At 45.1% G+C, this 21,479-nt stretch overlaps 1 protein-coding gene across 1 annotated transcript in view; it reads left to right on the forward strand.

Moving 5' to 3' along the window:
* ZNF438 (zinc finger protein 438) overlaps window positions 1-21,479 on the forward strand; it is an 87,337-nt gene that overhangs the window by 20,874 nt on the left and 44,984 nt on the right. The window contains exons 3-4 of the mRNA XM_078663354.1: window positions 12,448-12,551; window positions 19,404-21,150. Coding sequence (XP_078519480.1) covers window positions 12,500-12,551; window positions 19,404-21,150 — 1,799 coding nt within the window. The 5' untranslated portion in view covers window positions 12,448-12,499. The remainder of the gene's footprint in view (window positions 1-12,447; window positions 12,552-19,403; window positions 21,151-21,479) is intronic.

Here is a 21,479-nt window from a genome sequence, read left to right on the forward strand (position 1 = left end):
CATGCATCTTGTTTCACTATATTATTTCTCAGGCAGAGAGGAAACTCGTAAATGACCATTCTGAATAAGTTAGTCATTCTCAAGACCTCTGTTAGTATTAGAACACAAAATGCCATAAATAACAAATGAGCCTGCCAAACATGTGTTTCAACAGAACCACATATCGGCATTGCTTGTATATTTCATAACGTTGAACATTAAAACATTACTTAATGCCAAATTGGGAGGGCCAGTGTTCAAATTAACCACTGGGTGGGCTAATCCTCGCTTCTGTGTCCTTAATAGAATTAAAAATTTATCTTCACTATAGGTAAGCACATTTTGATTCTATCTCCAGATCAGAGGCAAGGATTATGCTAGTTTAAAGTTTACTCGCCACCAACTGTGCAACATCCAGCACCTGCTTAAAATAGAACCTGTTAAAGGTGGAGTCTCAGGACCAATCACGCTTCATGTTCACCAAGGGAGCTCCAAGGCAAAACGCTTTAGAGGCCATCGCCCCTCTCGCTGAATGTGCTCCAAGCATTTTGGTATCAATACTGGCCTCCTGCATAACCCACTGCACCCGGCGGGCTATAGTGGGGAAAGACACTGCTTTGGTTTTCTTAAGGCAGTGAGACGTTGTCTTTCACAGGGAGGGTTAGCGTTCACCGTCATATCTTGATATGCCTTAAGGCACTGAACCACACACACAGGGTACATCTGTAAAGGCTGTGTAAGAAATTACACGGTATTAGACTTGTTCTGTCTACATACCTTAAGTAACACCCCACCTGGGGAAACACTGCCTGAAAGGTCCGGGACTCTCATATGTGACTCCTGCTTGCATGATACAAGGCAAAGATGCATTGCTAACTTAGCCGACAATTACTTCCGTGATTAAAACATTTTCGGTTGCCAAGATAGAAAAAGGTTAAGGACCTGATTTATGCCCAACAACTCTGAATAATGAGGTTCTGGTGGGAGGTAGACTCTTATCCCCTCCCTAAGCAGCATACAAAAGGATGTTCTCCCTTTGGGCTGCCATCAACTGGAGTGTGCCCTGTTGATATGGCGGACCTGAAAGCATTAATAGACCAATAGGCCAGCTCTTCCTCAGCCAAGATGGACCAAAAATCCAGAATATGGACAACGCCTGCGCCTAAGCGATACACACCATGTCGCAGAGCCAAATGCACCAATCGTGTACAGACTAGCCAGTAGCGTATGGTTGTGCTATCCACCCAGGCCTTAGAGAGGAGGAACACAGCATGTCACAAAAGCCCGCCAGCACCCATCGTATCCTGCAATCCGCCAGGCCATCAGCTGCAGGGAACCTTCCGTCACCAACCTGTGTGGTGTGAAATCCAGACTCAGCAGAATCTGAGGATAGAGGGGTGAGTTGGATTAGAGAATCCCCGGAAAGTTCAAGAAAATCCAGAAGCCACACTTAAGATCTCCACATGGGTGTCACTAAGTCCACCTCAGCCTTCTGGTGCAGTCTGGGCTGACATTGAAAAGTGGGAAATACATATCCTTTCTCCTGGGACCAATCCTGGAGAAATGTGTCTGTTGCGACTCCTGAGGGTCGGGCCTCCAGCTGAAGAATCAGGGCAGCTGGTGGTCGAGCCGCGACTCAAAAGGTCGACCGAAAATGGGCCCATCATGTCCGAGAATTGCAGGAAGACCTGCGGCTCCAGTTTCCAAAGATTTGCATTTTGAAAGTTGTGAAAGCGACAATCCACCACCTGATTTGACTGACCTGAAAGGCACCCTACTGTCACGGACACATGATTCTCCAGGCAAAAGTTCTTTGACTAGGCTGCCAACACTCTGGGTCTGGCACCCCCATGGTGATTATTAGAATGCATCGCGGATACGTTGTCCATCTTTAGGAGAACACAGGATTGAATCCTGTCTTTGGCCAACAAACCTGCTAGGAGCTCTAAATAGTTGGTATGAAAAATATGTTTGTTTGGTGACTAACTTCCTCCTGTGTAAAATTCCCCACACTTAGCTCCTCAACTGGACTGGCTTGCATCAAACTGCACCACCAAGTCGAGGGTCGATCCAACGATCGCACTCACATTCCTGGTCTTCATGTGGGCTGGCCATCAATCGATCTATTCTTTTGCTTCGTCCGATAGTGGGACTGACTGGGATTAAGTAATACCCTTGCGCAGATGATTGGCCTTGAAGCACTGGAGTGCCCTGTAGAGCAGAGGGCCAGGAAAGAATACCTGAATGGATAAAGACAGCAGAGACACCAGGCTTGCAATCTGCCTGAGCTGGGTTTTGGGCGTTACCAAGGTCTGGCACAGTTTGTGCCAAATATGCACCATCTTTTGTGATGGAGGGCTGAGGGTGGACATGGTAGTCTTTCACAAACCCTAGCAAAGTTGTTTGCGACAGGAGCGACTGATTTTCTTTGATCACGAAGCCCACCGCCTGCAAGAGGTTTACTGCTGTCCGGAGCTGCTGGATCAGCCTTTGGGGACATTGGGTCAGTAGCAGAATGACGTCCAAATAGAAGATGATTCTTTTCCCTTGGGCCCGAAGGAACTATGTTGCTGTTTCGAGTACCTTCGTGAAACACCACGGAGCAGACGGCAGCCCGAAGGGATTAGTGCTAAACTTGAATGTCTGGGCGCGCCAGACGAACTGGAGAAACCGGCAGTGAGGCGGGAAGACAGGAATAGTTATATGGGCATCCTTCTGATCTAGGTGCGCCATCCACCTCTTGGGCAAAATGACATCTCGGAGAAGGTAGATACCTTCCATCTTGAAGTGGTGGTATACCAGCCACTTGTTGAATTCTCTTCGATTTATCACCGTCATTTGGCCGCCATCCGCCTTGTCCACCAAAGAGATATTGATGAAACCGTTGGGATGTGTGAGGGAATGGCAAATGGCCCCCTTTAGGTCGAGCCTAGCGGCAGCGTGCATGCACTGTTCACTCTGCGAGACTGCTGTAGTAGAGTATGGGAGAGAAGTAGCGCCCACACTCCTCCCATATTTTTCATTGGCTTGTGTCATTGTCTTTCATAAATGCTGCCTTCGGATTCGTTAATAGGCTTGTTAGTCCCTCCTTAGTACGGCCTTTTCTTCATTTGTACCCTCCCATGGCGACTGGCCCTTTACTTCGGATGTTTCACAGGACCTGTTATTTAGTCTGTAAATCACTATTTACTTTGAGTTTCTCTTACTGCAGGGCGGACATGCGCTGCTTCAGCTGAAACCGCATGTGTGTTTTTTAAGCAGCACGGCTGCCTCGTAACACAGGCGCCTGCTTACAGGCATTTTAACATTTGTTCTTGTCAACAGCACATCTGTGTTACATGCCACCTGCACTAAAGCCACCTGACGGATTGTTTTATTACCAACACCACTGATTACTACCGCCATCACCAATACCACCACCTGCTGCAACCAAGACCATCCCATCCTCCCTCCATGCCTGCCATAAAGCACAACCCGCCCTGCACCAGGAGGTGTAGCCAGCGCCTTACTAAAGCTGGAGTGTTTATTAGGCCAAAGACAGCAATGACATTACACAATGGCACACTGCACACTCAAATCATAGAGAGGGCAGGAAATTACTCCGCCCGTTCTTCTTCCTGAGCCACGACAGTGTAATCACAGTGCGAAAGGTGTTGGAGCGCTTGGTTAGTGTTTATAGCTCGGATCATATGTAACTCTCACTTCACACTTTGTGTCTGTATACTTTACAACACTTACACATCTTTTTCACTGCACTATTTATCACTACTTTGAAGACGTCGCAGGGCCGTCTCTTCATCTGATATTTTCAATCTAACAAGCGTTCGAGAAGGCCCTTTATTGCAATACAATAGGTCTCGCATTTGTGAGAGTTTAAGCTATTAGTATTGTAAATAATGCCTCTTATTTAGGTTTTAAACCCCAAAACATAAATAAAAGTCATTGTTATTCACAATGCCAACAGCTCAAACTCGCCTGAATGTGAGACCTATTGCATTGCAAATGCTTGTTTAAAATAATTCCTCTACCTCCCTATCTATGAGCTCAGCAGCTTGCTGGTAGAAGCAAATCGGACGAGGTCTTGAATCCCTGAGCCGTTTGCAACACCCATGCATCTGATGTAATGGAAAACGTGTTCGGAAAAACAATGCCAGGCGCACCTACCCTGTTCTGGGCAGAAGAAAGTGCACTTACCATTGCCAGCCTGCCATTTAAAGCCGACTTGTCTGGTGAATCGCTGACCTCTCTTGGGGTAGAAGTTTGTGTAGTGAGTTTTATTTTGCCGCTGTCCATGTACGGAGCCCTGTCCTCTGGGAGTCAATGTAGGGTAGGGAGCGGCAAGCCATGTGTCCCCTACCACGACCAGCCACTTTGAAAACGTTTGGATTAAAAAAGCGCCTGATGTTTGTCTGGACCTTATCAAGTGACTTGAAGGTCACCACAAACATGCCTAACTCTTTCACAAATGGGTCTCCAAACAATCCCCTTCGGCCCACTGGACCTGCCTCCTCGGAGGCTTGACCGCCCAGTTTGGTATCGATCTTAATAAGTAAAGTGCGGCAACGCTCTGTGTAGAGCGTGCAATTTGCTTTTTACATAATTACATTTGCTTGCTGTCCCCATCCTGAGAGAACGTCTGGTGGAATGAGGGAACCAGATGCATTAGCCTCTTCCGCCATGACCACGGTCTTAGTCATGGGCCTATTGTGCCAAGAAGTTTGTCTTGGCGTGACCTCCAAGAGCGGTCAGTACCCTTCTTAGGGTCTTTGATGAATTTTGATTAAAAGGTGGGCATCTTGGGATCGATGTCCTAGGTTAGGGTAACTTTCCCCAGAAGTGAGGGTCGAGGGCACTCTGCACGTAGACATGCTGCCACATACCTCGCAACCTTATCCAGTGGAACCCAATCGATGGATCTGGGTTGGATAATATCATCTGGATAAAGCATGGTCGTGTTTGTCAGCCGGTTCGGAGTAAGGGCGCCAGGGCCTGAAAGAGCCCGCATCCTCCTCTGACTCCCCATGGACTCATGTGGACTGGGCTTGTGAAGATAGGTTGGCAGTGAAGGATCGGGATAGTTGTCTGCCGGCTCTCCTGACCCATCAAGGGAGGGCACATGGTCCAGAAAGGCTGTCTGAAGGCGCACAAATGTATCGTGGTCCACCCCTTCTTGGAATTGCTTATTTGGGGTAGGGGGTGGGCCTCAGAAGGAGCATCTCAGGACGATGAGGGAGGAGGTGCAGTGGGGGGGTTGGAAGGTGCCTGTGGAGGAGATTAAAGGATTTTCACGCACTCACGCAAAAAAAATTCTGAGAGGGGGTGCTCAAGGGGCTCCATGGCTGTATTGACAGCCTTCTAAATTGAGGTGTCAACAGCCTTACAAAATTCGTTGGCCCATTGGAGGAAGGACAAAGTGTCTTCCTACTGGTAATTATCATCACATTCCATGGTGCATAGTGCTGTGTGTAGCACCAAGACTGGGGCACCAGTCTACTATAAGAGGCCCAGGGAAGGCCAGGGGTACAAGCTGAGCCTAAATTTGGGACACGTAGGGCGTGTAAATCTGGTTCTGGGAGTAAGCCCAGAGTTTATGGGTGGCCAGAGGCTCACAATAGACGGGTTGAAGTCCAAGGGTCATCCAACACCCCATGGGTCACCGGGGACAAGAACTGCCTGCAAAGGAGTCCCAACCGGCCTACACGGCCTTGCAAATACTGACCCTGCAGGGCATCATGAAGAGGAAGAACATAGATCCCAGAGGGGCGTAATAAGGTAATATTGGGCAAATACAGACCCCTAAGGGACGTAGCAATCTGAGTCGGATCGGCCAGACTGCAGCCCCACAGCACTGATGACAGCATTGTGAGGAAACACATGCCGCTGAGCAGTCGAGACTTGCCACGTCCCCTAATGGGCGGCGGGCTGCACCTTCCATTTTTGATTGAAAGTTGCGTTCGGTGCGCCCAGGCGGATGCACAACGGTTAAGGGGACTGGTTAGGGGAAAAGATCAGCCAACAAACTGCACTCATATGCCACAATTCAAAAAGATCAGCGCAGAGAGCAAGAAAACAACACTTAACTGGGCTGCAGCAGTGAAGAAAGAAGGAGCCCTGGAAATAGAAGATGGGCGATATTGGCACCAGTTGTGTGGATAAGAAGATGGATTTGACAAGTTTCCCTAGGGTTTCTGGTAATTGTAGTTTTCTTTCCTTGTTTACTTTAGAACATGGGTGCGGTTTTTAAATTTGTAATAAAGCGAAGTGAGAAATAGCACGATCCTCGCCTCCTGTCCTGACATAAATTGAAGATGCTGTGAAAATGAATTCTAAGTGAAAGTTTTACCTGCCAACTGGATATTGTATGCAGGCACTAGAGCTTTACTAAATCCGTAAAAATAATCATGGTAAATAGAATATGTTCTTAAATGCCCGATTGGGTTGTTGTTATTCAATAATGGTGTGCTGACCTTTAGTTGACAAGGACATGCAGTGGTCTGTAGGAGTCTAGTAGAAAGCAGAGCGGCCTTTGTTTCTGGTTAGAATCACAATCCACCAAGAAAAAAGAATATCATGTGTTGTGTTTAACAGAGATCTGCTTGTCGTCCTACTCATTGCTGTGGGTACTTGCTTGTCCTGTTCAATCTAAAATTAACAAAGTGCTTTGTCCTTTAGTTCTGATCTCTTGTCACACTTTCCATGGTGAGTTCCTAAATGTGAGATAATCTTTAAAAGAGCTGAGTCCTTGTGGCTTCAGTGTCCTCAGACAGGAACCAGTATCCAAACTCTATCTTAGAGTAATCTTACAGGGCAATTTGGTTTCTTCTATAACAAACAAAAGGAGCTCAAGGGGGAAAGGCACTACGAAGGAGGAGGCAGCCCCTCACTCAATCAGTGTTCAACAATAAATACCTCCTCCAACAAACACCAACATGTCAGAAAGATCTGGGGCCGATTTGCACAATCGGTCATACTCGATGACCGATTGTGCAATTTGGTTTCTTCCCAGTTATGAGTGTTTCTCCCAAGCATTGACTTTTGGTCCGGTTCCTTCTCAACTGTCCTTGTGGCGAATTCAATTAAGGCAAGAAAGTTCTTCAGGGCTATTTCCTTTCGCTGCACTGTGTTTCTTCATATTATAGTGGGAGTTCTAAAATGAATTTTTTTTTTAACTAATTGATGGAGATCGTGGGGCGGACTCTGCCGACAGAAGAAGGAATAACAGCATCATTTGGTTGGGCTGAAGGAATCTGTTGTAGCACATAAGAATTATTCACCAGGTAAAGGTTCTGCCACCAGAAGAAATTACAATGGACATATATATAGATGTACTCCTGCCTTTAAAAAAAATATTTGGCTGATATCTGCACTCTTCTTGCCTGGCTGGACAACCAGGTGGGGCGTTTATAAATTCTTCTCTCCCCCCCCCCCCCCCCTGTACAATACATGAATGAGCTGCCTAAAATATCTGGAAAATTTGAAGCCGCTCATCTCAGAACAGCTTCGCTCTCAAAATTTGCACTGCAGTCACAGGAGGTCTAATTTATCCACATTAACTTCCTGCATGTGACTTCTTTACTCCAAACTTTGTGAAATGTTTTGGATTTCTTAAGAAAACCATGAAATAAAATAATGGGAAAATATTACATGGTCACTTCTGCTCTAGCCCTTCCACCTCAAGGGCTCCAAGTACATTGTAGACTAATGTGGACATGACAGTTCTATCCCTGTTTCTGCTAAAGACGCACATGTGCGAACATCTACCATGTGTATCTTACACTGTATGTAGATAAAAGTGTATATGTATGATTTTGATCAAGAACACTTTGACATGCCTCTGAACCTTATGTCTTAGATCAGGGGTCTCCAACCTTTTGTGTAGTCAGAGCTACTTCTGGCCATTGAAAATCGCCGTGAGCTACTGAACCCGAAGCAACTCGCGCATTTTTCAGAGAGACCCCCCACGCCTAGTTTCATTGACTTAATGTCTAATTTCATCAGAGCCCATACTGTGGTTTGAACAAAATACCCAAGACAGGCCTGACTTAAGAGTTCCCTAGAACACCAAAAGGAATGACTTTAGATTTGTGACGCTTCAAGACATTTCAAATAATAGGTCCAAAATTTCAGAGACACTGCTAACGAGTACAAATTACAAAACGATAAAGTAGTACTATCACAAAATTTGCTGCAATACACCATATCATTTATCTTTTTTGCTGCATGATTTTGTCAAACTTGATGCATAATTTGGTCCTCCAGTGCCACATAATACCAGTGGCCCTGAACCATGACTTAACAGTCATGCCCCCTCAATCCCATGCCCCCCTCCCCCTTCCTCATCATGAGCTTGGCCTTGACTACTGGACACAGATAACTGCAGAGTTGTAAGAGGCAGTGGTACCCAAGGGCTTGGGGAAAGTGAGCAATCAGACAGCAGCACGAACAGCCTACTGCTGATCCTGGCTGTATCTATTTTTACCTGCCTGCCAAGTAAAGGTAACCTATACACGTGCCTTTCAACGTTTTATTGCTTTTATTGTATTGCCTGTATTATCATTGTTGTGTCTGTGACTGCTGTTGTCTGTCTTCCCCCGCTGCCTGTACGTGGTCCGTGACCCTTTTTCTTCCCTCTGTTCCCCGTGCTCTTTCTGCCCGGTCTTTCCTTCTGTACCCCTCGCTGCCCCGTATCTCTGCCCGGTTTTCCCTTCTGTTCCCCTCGCTGCCCCCGTGCCTCTCTGCCCGTTCTGCCTTTTGTTCTTAGCTGCCCCAATATTTTTGTATTCTGTATTTTGCCTCTGTGCCTTTCGTTTTTTGTGCCCGTCTGCCCTCTGTGCCACTCGTTTCCCCTGTTTTTTGTGCCCTTCTGCCCTCTGTTCCACTCGTTTTCCCCTTGTTGTTTGTGCCCTTCTGCCCTCTGTTCTACTCGTTTTTTGTGCCTTTCTCCCCTCTGTTCCACTCGTTTTTCCTTCGTTTTTTGTGCCCTTCTGCCCTCTGTTCCACTCGTTTTCCCCTTGTTTTTTGTGCCCTTCTGCCCTCTGTTCTACTCGTTTTTTGTCTTTCTGCCCTCTGTTCCACTCGTTTTTCCTTCGATTTTGTGCCCTTCTGCCCTATGTTCCACTCGTTTTTCCTTCGTTTTTTGTGCCTTTCTGCCCTCTGTTCCACTCGTTTTTTGTGCCTTTCTGCCCTCTGTTCCACTCGTTTTTTAGGTCTCGTGACCTACAATGCGCGCAAGTGCATTTGGGATCGAGAATTCAAGTGCTCGATCGACTAGTGAAACCACTGCGGTTTCTTCCCAGTGCATGTGAGGTCACGTGACCACAAAAGCGGGTCACGTGACCGCACGAGCATCTCCCTAATCCGCCTGCCCCCACCAGGCTCGCATTCCCGCCCTCCCACCAGGCTCTCCCGCCCCCATCCGGCTTCCCTCCGGCCATTTGCCACACTCCTTGCCTCTGTCTTGCCTCCCCCCTCCATTCTCCTCCCCTCGCTTGCATTCCCGCCCACCCACCAGGCTTCCCTCCGGCCATTTGCCGCACTCCTTGTTTTCCCTTCTTTTTTTCCAGAGTTTTATACAGCGCGAGCTTGACCCGAATCGGGTATCTGAGCGCTTTACATAGCCCCACTTGCATTACACAAGGACACAATATTTACTAAGCTAACTGTAGAAAAGTGAATATTTTCTCTCAAACGTCCAATTTGCCAAAATACTGAAGCGCCTGCTTTGCATACCGAGCTATATAAATGAGTGATGTGCACATACACATAGTGCATGCGCTCTGTGGGTTACCATGGCCTCAGCGGGTAGGTAGTGAGCGGTAACAGCGCCAAGACACCTTTGTGGGAATCCCGTGCTTTAAAAAATTCATAACATAACATAAACACCAACCGCTTGTTATGTTTGATTTTTATTGAGCCGCAAGTCAAGGGCGACAACTAGTTCCATTTGCAACCGACCCATTAGGACGGACCTTACACATTGTTTAAGGTTGTTTACCCGAACACAACTGCGAAGACAGGTCGACCCTTTTTCTCTCGCGTTATAGCTCCTACTTTGAGAATCTGAGCGCTTCCGAAAAGATTACACCAAAATGTCAGATGGGATTCCGTGTTCGCTGTATCATGGCTGACGAGGAGGCGCTGCTCTCTATGTCCAGTCCAATGGGTGCCCGTCTGTGCTTACAGGAGCTACACCCAGGTTCGCGGGAATTATGCGACAAGGACCAGGCAATTTATGTGGTACGGTTGACTGCATTATGCGGCACGAAAAGGCAACATAAAAGACGTAATGATGACAATATTACTTCATTATTTTGTCATGTCTGTATGTGCTAACACCAGTTATGCAAGGTTTCACCACATTAGTACCAGTTTAACACAGTCATGCAGCAAAAAGCAACTGTAAAGCCAGTCAACCTTTGCCAAGGGCCACGTTTTAGTAATTTTTAATCCGTTTGAGTCAGATTTGTGTTGATGTTGTTGTAAAAACCAGAAGATTATGCAGCAGATGATAAAGTATGTGGCAATTACAGTAAATCTATAATTATGCGGGAAAAATCTGCGCCCACAGAACAGAATAATTCCAGTGCCCCTGTCTGCATTCCCCTTGAATGCCGTCGCACGGACAGGCACAGGTGACGTCCAGCTGCAGGGGCAGTATTTCGTTTCTTTTCTGGCACTTGACATCACCCATCCGGCTTCCCTCTGGCCATTTGCCACACTCCTTGCCTCTGTCTTGCCTCCCCCTCCATTCTCCTCCCCTCGCTTGCATTCCCGCCCCCCCCACCAGGCTCTCCCGCCCCCATCCGGCTTCCCTCCGGCCATTTGCCACACTCCTTGTTTTCCCTTCTTTTTTTCCAGAGTTTTATACAGCGCGAGCTTGACCCGAATCGGGTATCTGAGCGCTTTACATAGCCCCACTTGCATTACACAAGGACACAATATTTACTAAGCTAACTGTAGAAAAGTGAATATTTTCTCTTTATAAAGAAAAAAAGCACAAACGTCCAATTTGCCAAAATACTGAAGCGCCTGCTTTGCATACCGAGCTATATAAATGAGTGATGTGCACATACACATAGTGCATGCGCTCTGTGGGTTACCATGGCCTCAGCGGGTAGGTAGTGAGCGGTAACAGCGCCAAGACACCTTTGTGGGAATCCCGCGCTTTAAAAAATTCATAACATAACATAAACATCAACCACTTGTTATGTTTGATTTTTATTGAGCCGCAAGTCAAGGGCGACAACTAGTTCCATTTGCAACCGACCCATTAGGACAGACCTTACACATTGTTTAAGGTTGTTTACCCGAACCCAACTGCGAAGACAGGTCGACCCTCTTTCTCTCGTGTTATAGCGATTCCGAACAGATTACACCAAAATGTCAGATGGGATTCTGTGTTCGCTGTATCATGGCTGACGAGGAGGCGCTGCTCTCTATGTCCAGTCCAATGGGTGCCCGTCTGTGCTTACAGGAGCTACACCCAGGTTTGCGGGAATTATGCGAAACGGACCAGGCAATTTATGTGGCTCAGTTGACTGCATTATGCGGCAAGAAAAGGCAACATAAAAGACGTAATTATGACAATATTACTTCATTATTTTGTCATGTCTGTATGTGCTAACACCAGTTATGCAAGGTTTCACCACATCAGTACCAGTTTAACACCGGCATGCAGCAAAAAGCAACATTGCCAGAGCCAATAGCTCTGGCTAAACACTTATGAGCACCTAAACACGAGACCTATTGGCAATGCCAATGCTTGTTGTGCCTTTCTGCCCTCTGTGCCACTCGTTTTCCCCTTGTTGTTTGTGCCCTTCTGCCCTCTGTTCCACTCGTTTTTTGTGCCCTTCTGCCCTCTGTACCACTCTTTTTTCCTTCGTTTTTTGACCTTCTGCCCTCTGTTCCACTCGTTTTTTGTGCCTTTCTGCCCTCTGTTCCACTCGTTTTTGCTTCGTTTTTTGTGCCCCTTCTGCCCTCTGTTTCACTCGGTTTTTCCTTCCTAACCAGCGCTCTCTGACGCCTTGTCAGCCATCCCTCCCACGGGATCCCTAATTCCACCATTGAGCTTACCTTCGGTGGAAGGCACGTCTCCTACAGCTCCGCGCTGGCACCCGACGATGACGCCACAAGAGTCACTCTCACGAGAGGAGTCTGTGGCTCCAGGGTGGAGTGTCATCCTCTTCGCCCGCCCCCACCCCAGCTTAGCTCCAATCCGAGCGGCTGGTTTGGGTGAGAGCGGGCAAATGGAGCTGGAAAGGCTGAAGGGCTACACAAGCTACTCCCGGGGTCTCCGCTATCTACCGGTAGCTCACGATCAACCGGTTGGAGACCCTGGTCTTAGATTATTTAGACCAGTTTAGTACATTTAGTCTGACCAGAATTCATCTGTGAGAAATATTGCACCTGATCATTTGTTTTCTTTCGTTTTGTGTGCCTTTAATTTATATTTGGTGATTGATTTTGCAGGTGCCCATTTTCCCAAACTGATTGTGCAGAACATCCTACAAGACCAAAAACTATGCTGGGTCAGCAAACACCAGAACATTGCCCTGGAAAGACCACATCCACAGGTATTTACAGTGTACAGTATTAATAGTATTACAATAGTGTTTAATTGGCCAACATGCTGCTTGTTGTGCTTTAGTGAATGATCAGTGCCAAGAATCTGAAAATAAAAGGGGGTTGGAGCTGTTGAAGATGAGGCAGGTTACATTTATTGGCCTGAGGCAACAGCAGAGTTGTCTATTTTATAAAATGTTGTGCCTGCAGCTGTACTTGCACACATGTAAGAGGCAACAGAAGTTTTGGAAATGGCCGACCTGTAGACAGTGTATTAATTTTCGAATGATTTGCAACTTATAGTTTGACTGTTCACTGTATGCTATTACATTGATGCAGTGTGCTGTGGGCAGTCCATGGTTAAGGACACATCTAGTTAGTCCAATCCCTGGCTGCTGTATCATACTGCGGTCTTAGTATTGTTCAGCCTATTCTCTAATCCCACATAAAGAGCATTACTTCCCTGCTTATCTTGTATCACTATGGATTGTGTTACTAACTCACCACTGCTATTGAAAGGACATCCCACACATACAGCGCCCTTTCTGTTCCGAAACATTTTGGGATTTATTCACAAAAAACAGTTTTGGAGTATGTGAAGTAATAATACTTTACTTACTTCAAAATTAAATTCACAGATCTCCAGTGATTGGAAATGGGAAGCAGTTGCTACAAAATGGGTGGAATTAAGGCAAATTGGAAGTTGGGTGGAATTAAGGCAAATTGGAAGTTATGGTAAACTGGAAGTTATGGTGAACTGGAAGTTCTCAAAGGATTGTGCCTAACAAAAAAAAAAATGTTTCCATCCGTAATGAAACTGGTGCTCATATACCTGATATCTTCGGGTCTAGTTTGCGCTATATAAAACTGTAAGAAAAAAAAACCTCCCATTTATCTGAACAGATTAAACAAGGTACATCATGTACGTGGCTGTGTGTTAACAGGTTTGGATAAAGCTCCGTATATAGGCTTCCTAACAAAAGAAGAGGATCAAACAGACTAGAACTGGAAAGACGTGGCCGCCATTAATGAGCACAGTAGGAAAATAACCTATATGACTAATGAGCTAACTAGCCACCTGAAGCTGCTCTCTGTAGAAAAGTGATGGTTTGTGTGTTAAAGGTGCAAATGCAGATTGGGGAAATGAACATCCATCCATTTGTGGGTACATCTTTTTACTATGCATTTCATGTTTACAAAAATATTAAATCTGCATGGCAAATAACCACCTTACACATAACAGCGGACAATGGCTTCCATTTAGTTGTGAAGCCAAGTGGAGTGCCATTCATGATGTTAATCAATTGTCCTTGACCAGAATCTGTTATGAACCTGAGAGATTGCAGAGGTCTCCCTTTTTTTCCAGTGGAAAGCTATTGCTAGGTGTCTACAAGGGGCGGGCCAGAGGGCACTCGCACCCGATATGAATATCTTTGCCTCTGGCTCTGCAACCTCTCCAGCATTTTGGATCACTATTTGGAAACATGTGCAAGCTGGAAGGGGCGTAGTGCCAGCTGAACCACATTTTGTGGTGAATCTCTCTCGCTACAACAGACTGAGATGATGAATGTATATCCCTACTCAGCTGCTTCCACTGTTATGGTGCTCTCTGAATATCCAAGGCAGTTCACATTCCTTATTACGTTGCCAAATTCAGGGAGCCTCACAGGCAAGAAAGATCTGGTATTAATAGAAATAGTTTAGGGAACAGGCTTTCCAGTGTATTTTTATCCTGTGTTGCACTCTGCCGAATACCCTTGTTAATAATCCAATGCTTCAGTTGTGCATATTGTAAGGGGTCTCTCTTGGAGAGACCAAAGTCGGTCTTGCATAGGAGGAACGTTTTAGGCGTGGAGGCCTCAAACATGTCAACAAGCATTCTGTGGCCCAACCCCGCCATACTTTGAAGGCAGTGCCCTCCAAAGGGATGGTAAAGTCTTTATTGTAATGAATAGGGGTACACGGATATGGTGAGAGATATGTTGAGAAATTCTGGGCTACTACATAGGTATCCAAGACCCAGAAGGTGGAGGCGACTGGTGTTCTGAGAAATTAATTTGGTGCCCTAAGCTTTCTATCCAGCCACACCAAGTCCTACAGTGGTTTACAAGCAATGATATGATGAATGTGTCCAGTTCTTGTGTGATTCAGTCATGGACCATTCTACAACAGTCCTCTCCTGTGAGGCTGCATAAATAGAGAAATATTGGGCAGGGCCATCCCACCTACCCGCCCACCTGCCCCTCTGCTCTGTGTTAAAAGCCTCTTAGACACCCTGGGAGCGTGCCCCTCTCCCGCAAATAAAACCCAATAGATGATGTATTTGATTAAGGTATCTTTTATCAAGCCAAATCGGGAGAGCCTGAACATATAGAGAAGGTGTGGAAGTGCATTAATTTTAAAGGTATTGATCCTGCCAATCCAAGAGCTGAACAGGCGGCCCCATAAGTCTAAGTGTCTGTGTATTGAGGACAGTAGAGCGGGAAAGTTAACCTGAAAAAACTCCCCCGGGGTTCTAGTGATCTGCGCTCCCAAGTGGCTGATGGATTTCGTAGTCCAGCTTAATGGAATTGCCCTACGCTTAGAGACTACCTCTTCAGCCGGTAGAGTCAAGGACCTCCAATTTTATTAAATTGATTTTATACCCAGAAACTGATCCAAAAACCCTCGGAAGGATAAACGACCATTTACTCAAATTCCTGGATCTGGCAGGCCAGGGGCTCTGAAGAGGTTGAATAAAAATGGGGATATGAGACACTCCTGTCTAGTACCCCTGTATAGGCAAGTCATTGGAAATCTGGCCATTAAGGGCAACCCCCAATCACCTTCTTGTAATAACACATCCTTAAAATGCTTCCCAGCATCAAACTGGGCTCTCATGACCTCTTGCCTCTGAAATACGCGTGACCTGAGAGTATTCACAGATTCAAACTCCAGGCTGTTTTCCCACATAACCAATTGGGAAATAAGCTGGTGTGCAACTTTCTGCCTTTACGCAACATGAATGGTGTTGCACTAGTGATGCTGTGGGGAGGGATGTTGTAAGACCATATTTAGCTGCGCACAAATTCCTGAAAATTCTGTCCAGAGGAAATTGCGGTTTGCACACCCTCCTTCACTATTCTGAAAGAAGGTGAGTAAAGCAATACCATGAGATATTGAATGCCGTGTCACTTAAGAAACGTGCACATATGGTGCGAATAAATGTGTACCATTATCGGTGACAATGATTTTGAGTGACCCTTCTAACATGAGGTATGCTCGAACAACTTAATGGTGTTATCAGTAGTGGGACCATCACAGAACCAGTAATACATTCACTTAGTATAATAATCCATCAACAAAATCTATTATCTATTCTCATAGGAACCAGAAAATTCCAGTCCAAGCTTGTCCCAGGGTTCTTGTGGAAATTGAACAGGATGCAGTGGCGTATTTGAAGTTTTCGAATGTTTGTCAGATAACAAAACATTCTGCACACCCTTCAATCATCATAACGCTTACTCGTGACTCACAAGAATGCCACCAATAATATTGTTTGAGACGTTGACATGTCTTAGTGATCCCCCAATTAGAGTTATTACTTATATTGACCCACACCTGAAACATTCTAAAGACTTCTTAACATGCTGTTTCCATGTCTTGTTGCCTGTGTTCACTTCACTAATTGTATCATCACCAAGTGTATTCACCATGTTAGCAGATTAACTTTCATGAATTACTCTTGAAAAAATCATGTAATAACGCTCAATCCCCTTCACTAAGTCAATTGTTTCTAATAAGATGTGGTTTCTGCACCGGAGCAACATCTCCAGAATTTTCTTTGAGAAACATGAAAACACATTGTTCATGTTTACAAATGTCAATTCTCACCACTTTAATATACTCCCTAACACATATATCTGCGCTTTGCTTCCTTTTGAAAAAGTTATGGCATTCAAGCATGATACTGGGCTCCTCTGCGTACTGTTTGCCCATACGTGCTAAAGTCTCCTTGTATTGATCCCAATCATCTCCGAATCATCCTGGGGCACAAACTCCGATAAATTGTTAAATACCTGCTGCACTGCTGAACCCATACAGCTGTACAACATTGCTACTTTACGCACTGGTGTGAATTTCACTGCATCATCTGCCACAAGGTAATTCAAAAAGGCGGGCGGCTGTGTAATCTCTTGTCATAGACATACTATGGAAAGGTCTAGCTTTAAAATAGTTAATAAATAACACTTAAGGCTAAGATACAGTGAGCGGATCAGTGATATGGAAATTAGGAGCGTAAATAACACTAAGAAGGTACTTGTAACTGGAGGAAATCCAAGGAGACTTACTTAAAATGATGCCAACATCGCTACCTGCTCCACAAGGCAAGCAGTGCACAGTAAATTCTTGAAATGCCCAGCAAACACATTTGTTTGTGCAGAAAATGTCCTTAGAGAGCACTGCCCTTTGCAGTGTCTCAGCGTACTTGACAAGCCTAATCCACAAGTACGCCGCGTTGCCAGGAAACCAGGGGACGTCTATGACAAGTTGATTGGCGTGACGATGATGACACTATGTGTGCGCATTCGGAAGCGCACGCTCCAGTTGAATGTACGGTCAGCAACACGTGATGGCCACAAGTAGTGAAAGCTGCCCAAATATCCTTGCAGTTAATGGCAAGGCCTTAACTGAATGAGGCGGCACCAGGGTGCAAAGTGCTGTAGGGTCCTGAGACCACTTCAACAAACAAGATGACTGTGAGGATAGCAAGCGTGGTTCTTAACAAATGATCTGCCAAATTTGAGTCGGTGGGTGTGTAAAAGGTTCTGCTGGCGCCAGAATGTGGTATGATGAGGCACATGCAGGAATGATGATTAAAATAAGGTTTTTATTGTAAGAGTAAACACTAGGAGATGATGGACGGAGCACTGAAACTTTTCAGACACTCTCCCCCGGTCACAGGTCTTGGTTTAATCCATCATCATTCTTTAGCTCACTTTACCAACCCAGTTCAGATCCAGCCATATGCAAATCAGTCTTGACCCTGTGCCTCATGGGAACAGTCCAGCCCGAACTGCCAGGCCAGGTTTTCCCTGGATTGGAAACAAGCATCCTGGGACTGGTTTCGGGGTAAACCCCACTCATCAGCCAGGCTAGCTTGAATCCAGTGGCAAAGTGAACAAGGGACCCATGTCTGGGCATACCCTGCCAACTTAGTGTGAACAATGCAAATACAAGGAGATGATGGACAGAGCACTGAAACGTTTCCGACACTCACCCGCAATCACAGATCTGGGTTTAATCTAGCATCATTCTATAGCTCACTTTCCACCCCAGTTCAGACCCAGCCATATGCAAATCAGTTTTGACCCTGTGCCTTATGGGAACAGTCCAGCCCAAACTGCCAAGCCAGATCTTCAATAGACTGGAAACAAGCATCCTTGGACTGGTTTCAGGGTAACACTCCTCATCAGCCAGGCTAGCTTCAATCCAGTGGCAAAGTGAGCAAGGGACCCATGTCTGGGCAATATAAGGCACCCTATTGCTTAGCCTCTTTGGCCATGTCTAGGATTTTGGTGAGGAGCCCTGTCACGTCCAACAACTTATTCTGCCACCTTTTCACTGGGTGACCACATTGAAGACCTGGGGTGGAGCAAGTCATCTGGATCCAACATATTCGCCACTAGGTTGTCCTGCGGAACCGGTACAGAGCAGGGTCCCACAGCCTAATCTGCGGACATTCTTCACGGCATAGAGGGCTCCGGATCGCTGTCCGATTCACCCTGAGAAACCTCGCCCCCTCCCTTAGCTGCTTGGGCAATACATTTTCGATTTTCATCCTTGGTGGCCTCTTAGCACTTTGATGGAGTGAGATGTGGGAAGATAGCAAGGTCACCAAATCTAAACTCGTCTGGCAATTTATATGTTGCTTGCTGGTGTCTGGTGTCCACAATCTCCTTCATTTGCAGAATGAAGGCGTTCCAAAGTATTGATGCCTGTACCAAAAACACCCTTCTGCTCACATGCGACTTTCTGAATTTCAAGTGTACAAGTAGTCCTTGATCCTTGGAATGTATGGCTCTATTTTGTGTTCAGTGCAGGTTTCTATTGTAGATGGGTGGTCCCAGTAAAGTCAGCAACTTGATGGGCGGTTGCAAAGTACTTGGAAGACATGGGTTGGTAACCATGTGTGCTTAGTCGGCAAAACTTGAAAGGACCTGATCGCTGCTTTCACATTATCTTCTTGTTTCAGTAGGCACGTAATGCTCGCTGTTGTGCATCTGTTGATGGCAATCATCATTTAGTCTAATAACCCCAGATGTGCTCTTTTGGCATAATCTATTGTGTTTAAAGCAAGAACCATAACCGCCTAAGTTGTGTGATGGAAAAGTTCCCCAATGCTTTCAGACTACAAAAGCAAACATTTGAGACATCAGCTACCTTTAGCTTCTGGGACAGGTTAGCATCCACCTTTCAGATGTATTTTAAAATGTAGTAGAATGAAAAACATTTGACACATGATATGGGCAAAACACAATTGATGTGTATGGAACACTACATCATGGAGATGCATTGCTGATTTTAATACAGAGGGGACTAGCCAATGTAGTCTCCGTCCTCGCTGTTTGATAAGATTAATTTAAAAGTACCTAAATGCTGTGTTCATTGATATTCAAATTGCGACCTAAAGTGGCTACAGTATTAAACATGTTTGTGGCCACGTTAGAGCTTCCGTTGAAATCTACACAGTTTCAAATGTGCAATGATCTTTGGTTGAATGTGGCAACATTTAGAGACAATTCCACTTATCTGTTTTAAGTGCATGATTTTATTGTTGATTTTTTTTTTTTAAATAGATTTTTGTTTTTTTCGCCCCACAGATGAACAGACATCTTTCACTTGGAAAATACACACAAACGTGTTGTCAAATAAAAGTCACTTTAGAAGTATTGCTCCTAAAATGGCACCAGCGGTTATAACGCAACAGATGCTGAATTCACATCATTCTTCTTTGCCTGATGTTCAGAATAATTCAATTTCTCTGATGAGTCCCAAGCCAGTGGTAATGGCTGCGCAAAATTATGCTTTGATGCAAGTAGCAGGTCAGGAGGGAACTTTCTCCCTTGTGGCTTTGCCTCAGGTTCCCCCACAAGGGTCGGGGCAGCAGCAACGCATAACTGTGCCAGACAATCTTAAATTGCCTATTCCAAGATATCAGTCTGCTAGGAAAAGAATTTTCGAGAATAATTCAGCTCGTCATTCTATTCCTGGATCTTCTTGCAAGACATTCAAAACTAAAGTCCACCCGGAGGCTCAACTAATGACTGTTGCCCCTGTGGGCAGTTCTGAACCATTGTCAACCGAAATTACTTCAGAAAATGTTGTATATATAGATTCAACATCAACCGAAGTTGTTGATACTTCACAAATTGAACGTGATACAGTGATCTCTGTTCCAGGAACAGAAAGTGCAACAACTACTACTCAGACTTTTGCAGAATTGGAGAGAGTTTCTCCTGAGCCTGTCATCGTGAAGCATAATTCACTTTCAGTTAGTACTGACAGTGAGGATGTAAAAGATTTGGTTGTGGTATGTCCAAAAACTGATGTAAACATGGATTCTACAAGTGCTGTTAATGTTTCTTCTGCAATCATAGGCAACACAGTTCAGGTTATTCAGTTTCCACAGGTAGGTAAGCTTCCCGTATTACCATATTCCAAAATAGAAAACACAATATATTCACACTCCGAGGAAAGCTCTGAAATGGATGGGAATATAACCTTATTAACATCAGCAGCCAACAACCTTCCAGCATTGGTTGAAAACTCAATCATATCTGTTGCTGAGTCTGGTGATACGCAGTCCACTTCTTTCTCGGATATCTGCAAATCTATCAATTGTGAGAGAATTTGCCCACCTGCAAAATGTCACATGGAAAATTCGAAGCAACCAAAAGTTTGGACAGGGAAGAGGAGAGGAAGAAAAAGGAAAGTGCCTGACGGAACTTTGACTTTGCAAACAAAAAGAAAATCATATAATTACAATAAAGGTGGAGACAACAAAGACAAGGTTAAAGTTGTTTCCCAGGAAGCAAAGCAGAAAAACACTGAAGTGTCTAAAAGGTATCGTAGCATTATGCCAAAGGTAGTATTTCTTGTCCAAGCTTTACCTTCAGAGAGAGCTTTTAGCTACAGACAGACAGATGACCTTTCCTCCGAATCTGGGATTGTCTGCAAAGGCATTCCGTCTGCTTCAAAGCCGTGGCACAAATGCCATATCTGCAATCGTACCTTCCAGCTCAAGCATCATCTCGAGGACCATATGAACACCCACATGAACAGGCGGCCGTACAGTTGTCGATTGTGTCGCAAGTCCTACGTACATTCAGGTAGTCTCAACACACACATGAAACTTCATCACAGTGAGAGTCGTCTGAAAAAACTTATACCTTGTGAGTTTTGCAGTAAAGTATTTGGCCATGTAAGAGTTTATTTTGGCCATCTCAAAGAAGTACATAAGGTTATCATTGGCACGGAAGTTACCACAGCTCAAGAGGTTGGTGAAACAGTGAAGAAAAGTGAACTCATGGTGGCAAAAGTGGACGAGAAAGATGCATCCTTAGAGGGGTAAATACCTTTTTTTACCTTCTTTTTATGCGTTTTCCAGGTTTCAGAGATAATTATTGGGTCTTACAGCTATTTTTATTTTTTAAATATGAAGTATGTTACAATATTGTCAAGGTAAGTGCTGTTTTTGTGGCCTTTATAATCTTGTTTTATAAAGAACTGTAGCACTCTCAATGGATTTCTTAATTGATTGTAAGCATAAACTAGACAGACAATTCTAATGCTTACCTTCTATTATTGTGCCGTTTTAAGAACCCTTTGCAAGGCATGGTTTTTAAAATTACAGTTGTCAACATCCATACTTTCTATCGGGGATCTTCAATTTATTT

This window comes from Lissotriton helveticus, chromosome 10 (assembly GCF_964261635.1).
Source record: "Lissotriton helveticus chromosome 10, aLisHel1.1, whole genome shotgun sequence".
In the NCBI taxonomy this organism is placed as follows: Eukaryota; Metazoa; Chordata; class Amphibia; order Caudata; family Salamandridae; genus Lissotriton; species Lissotriton helveticus.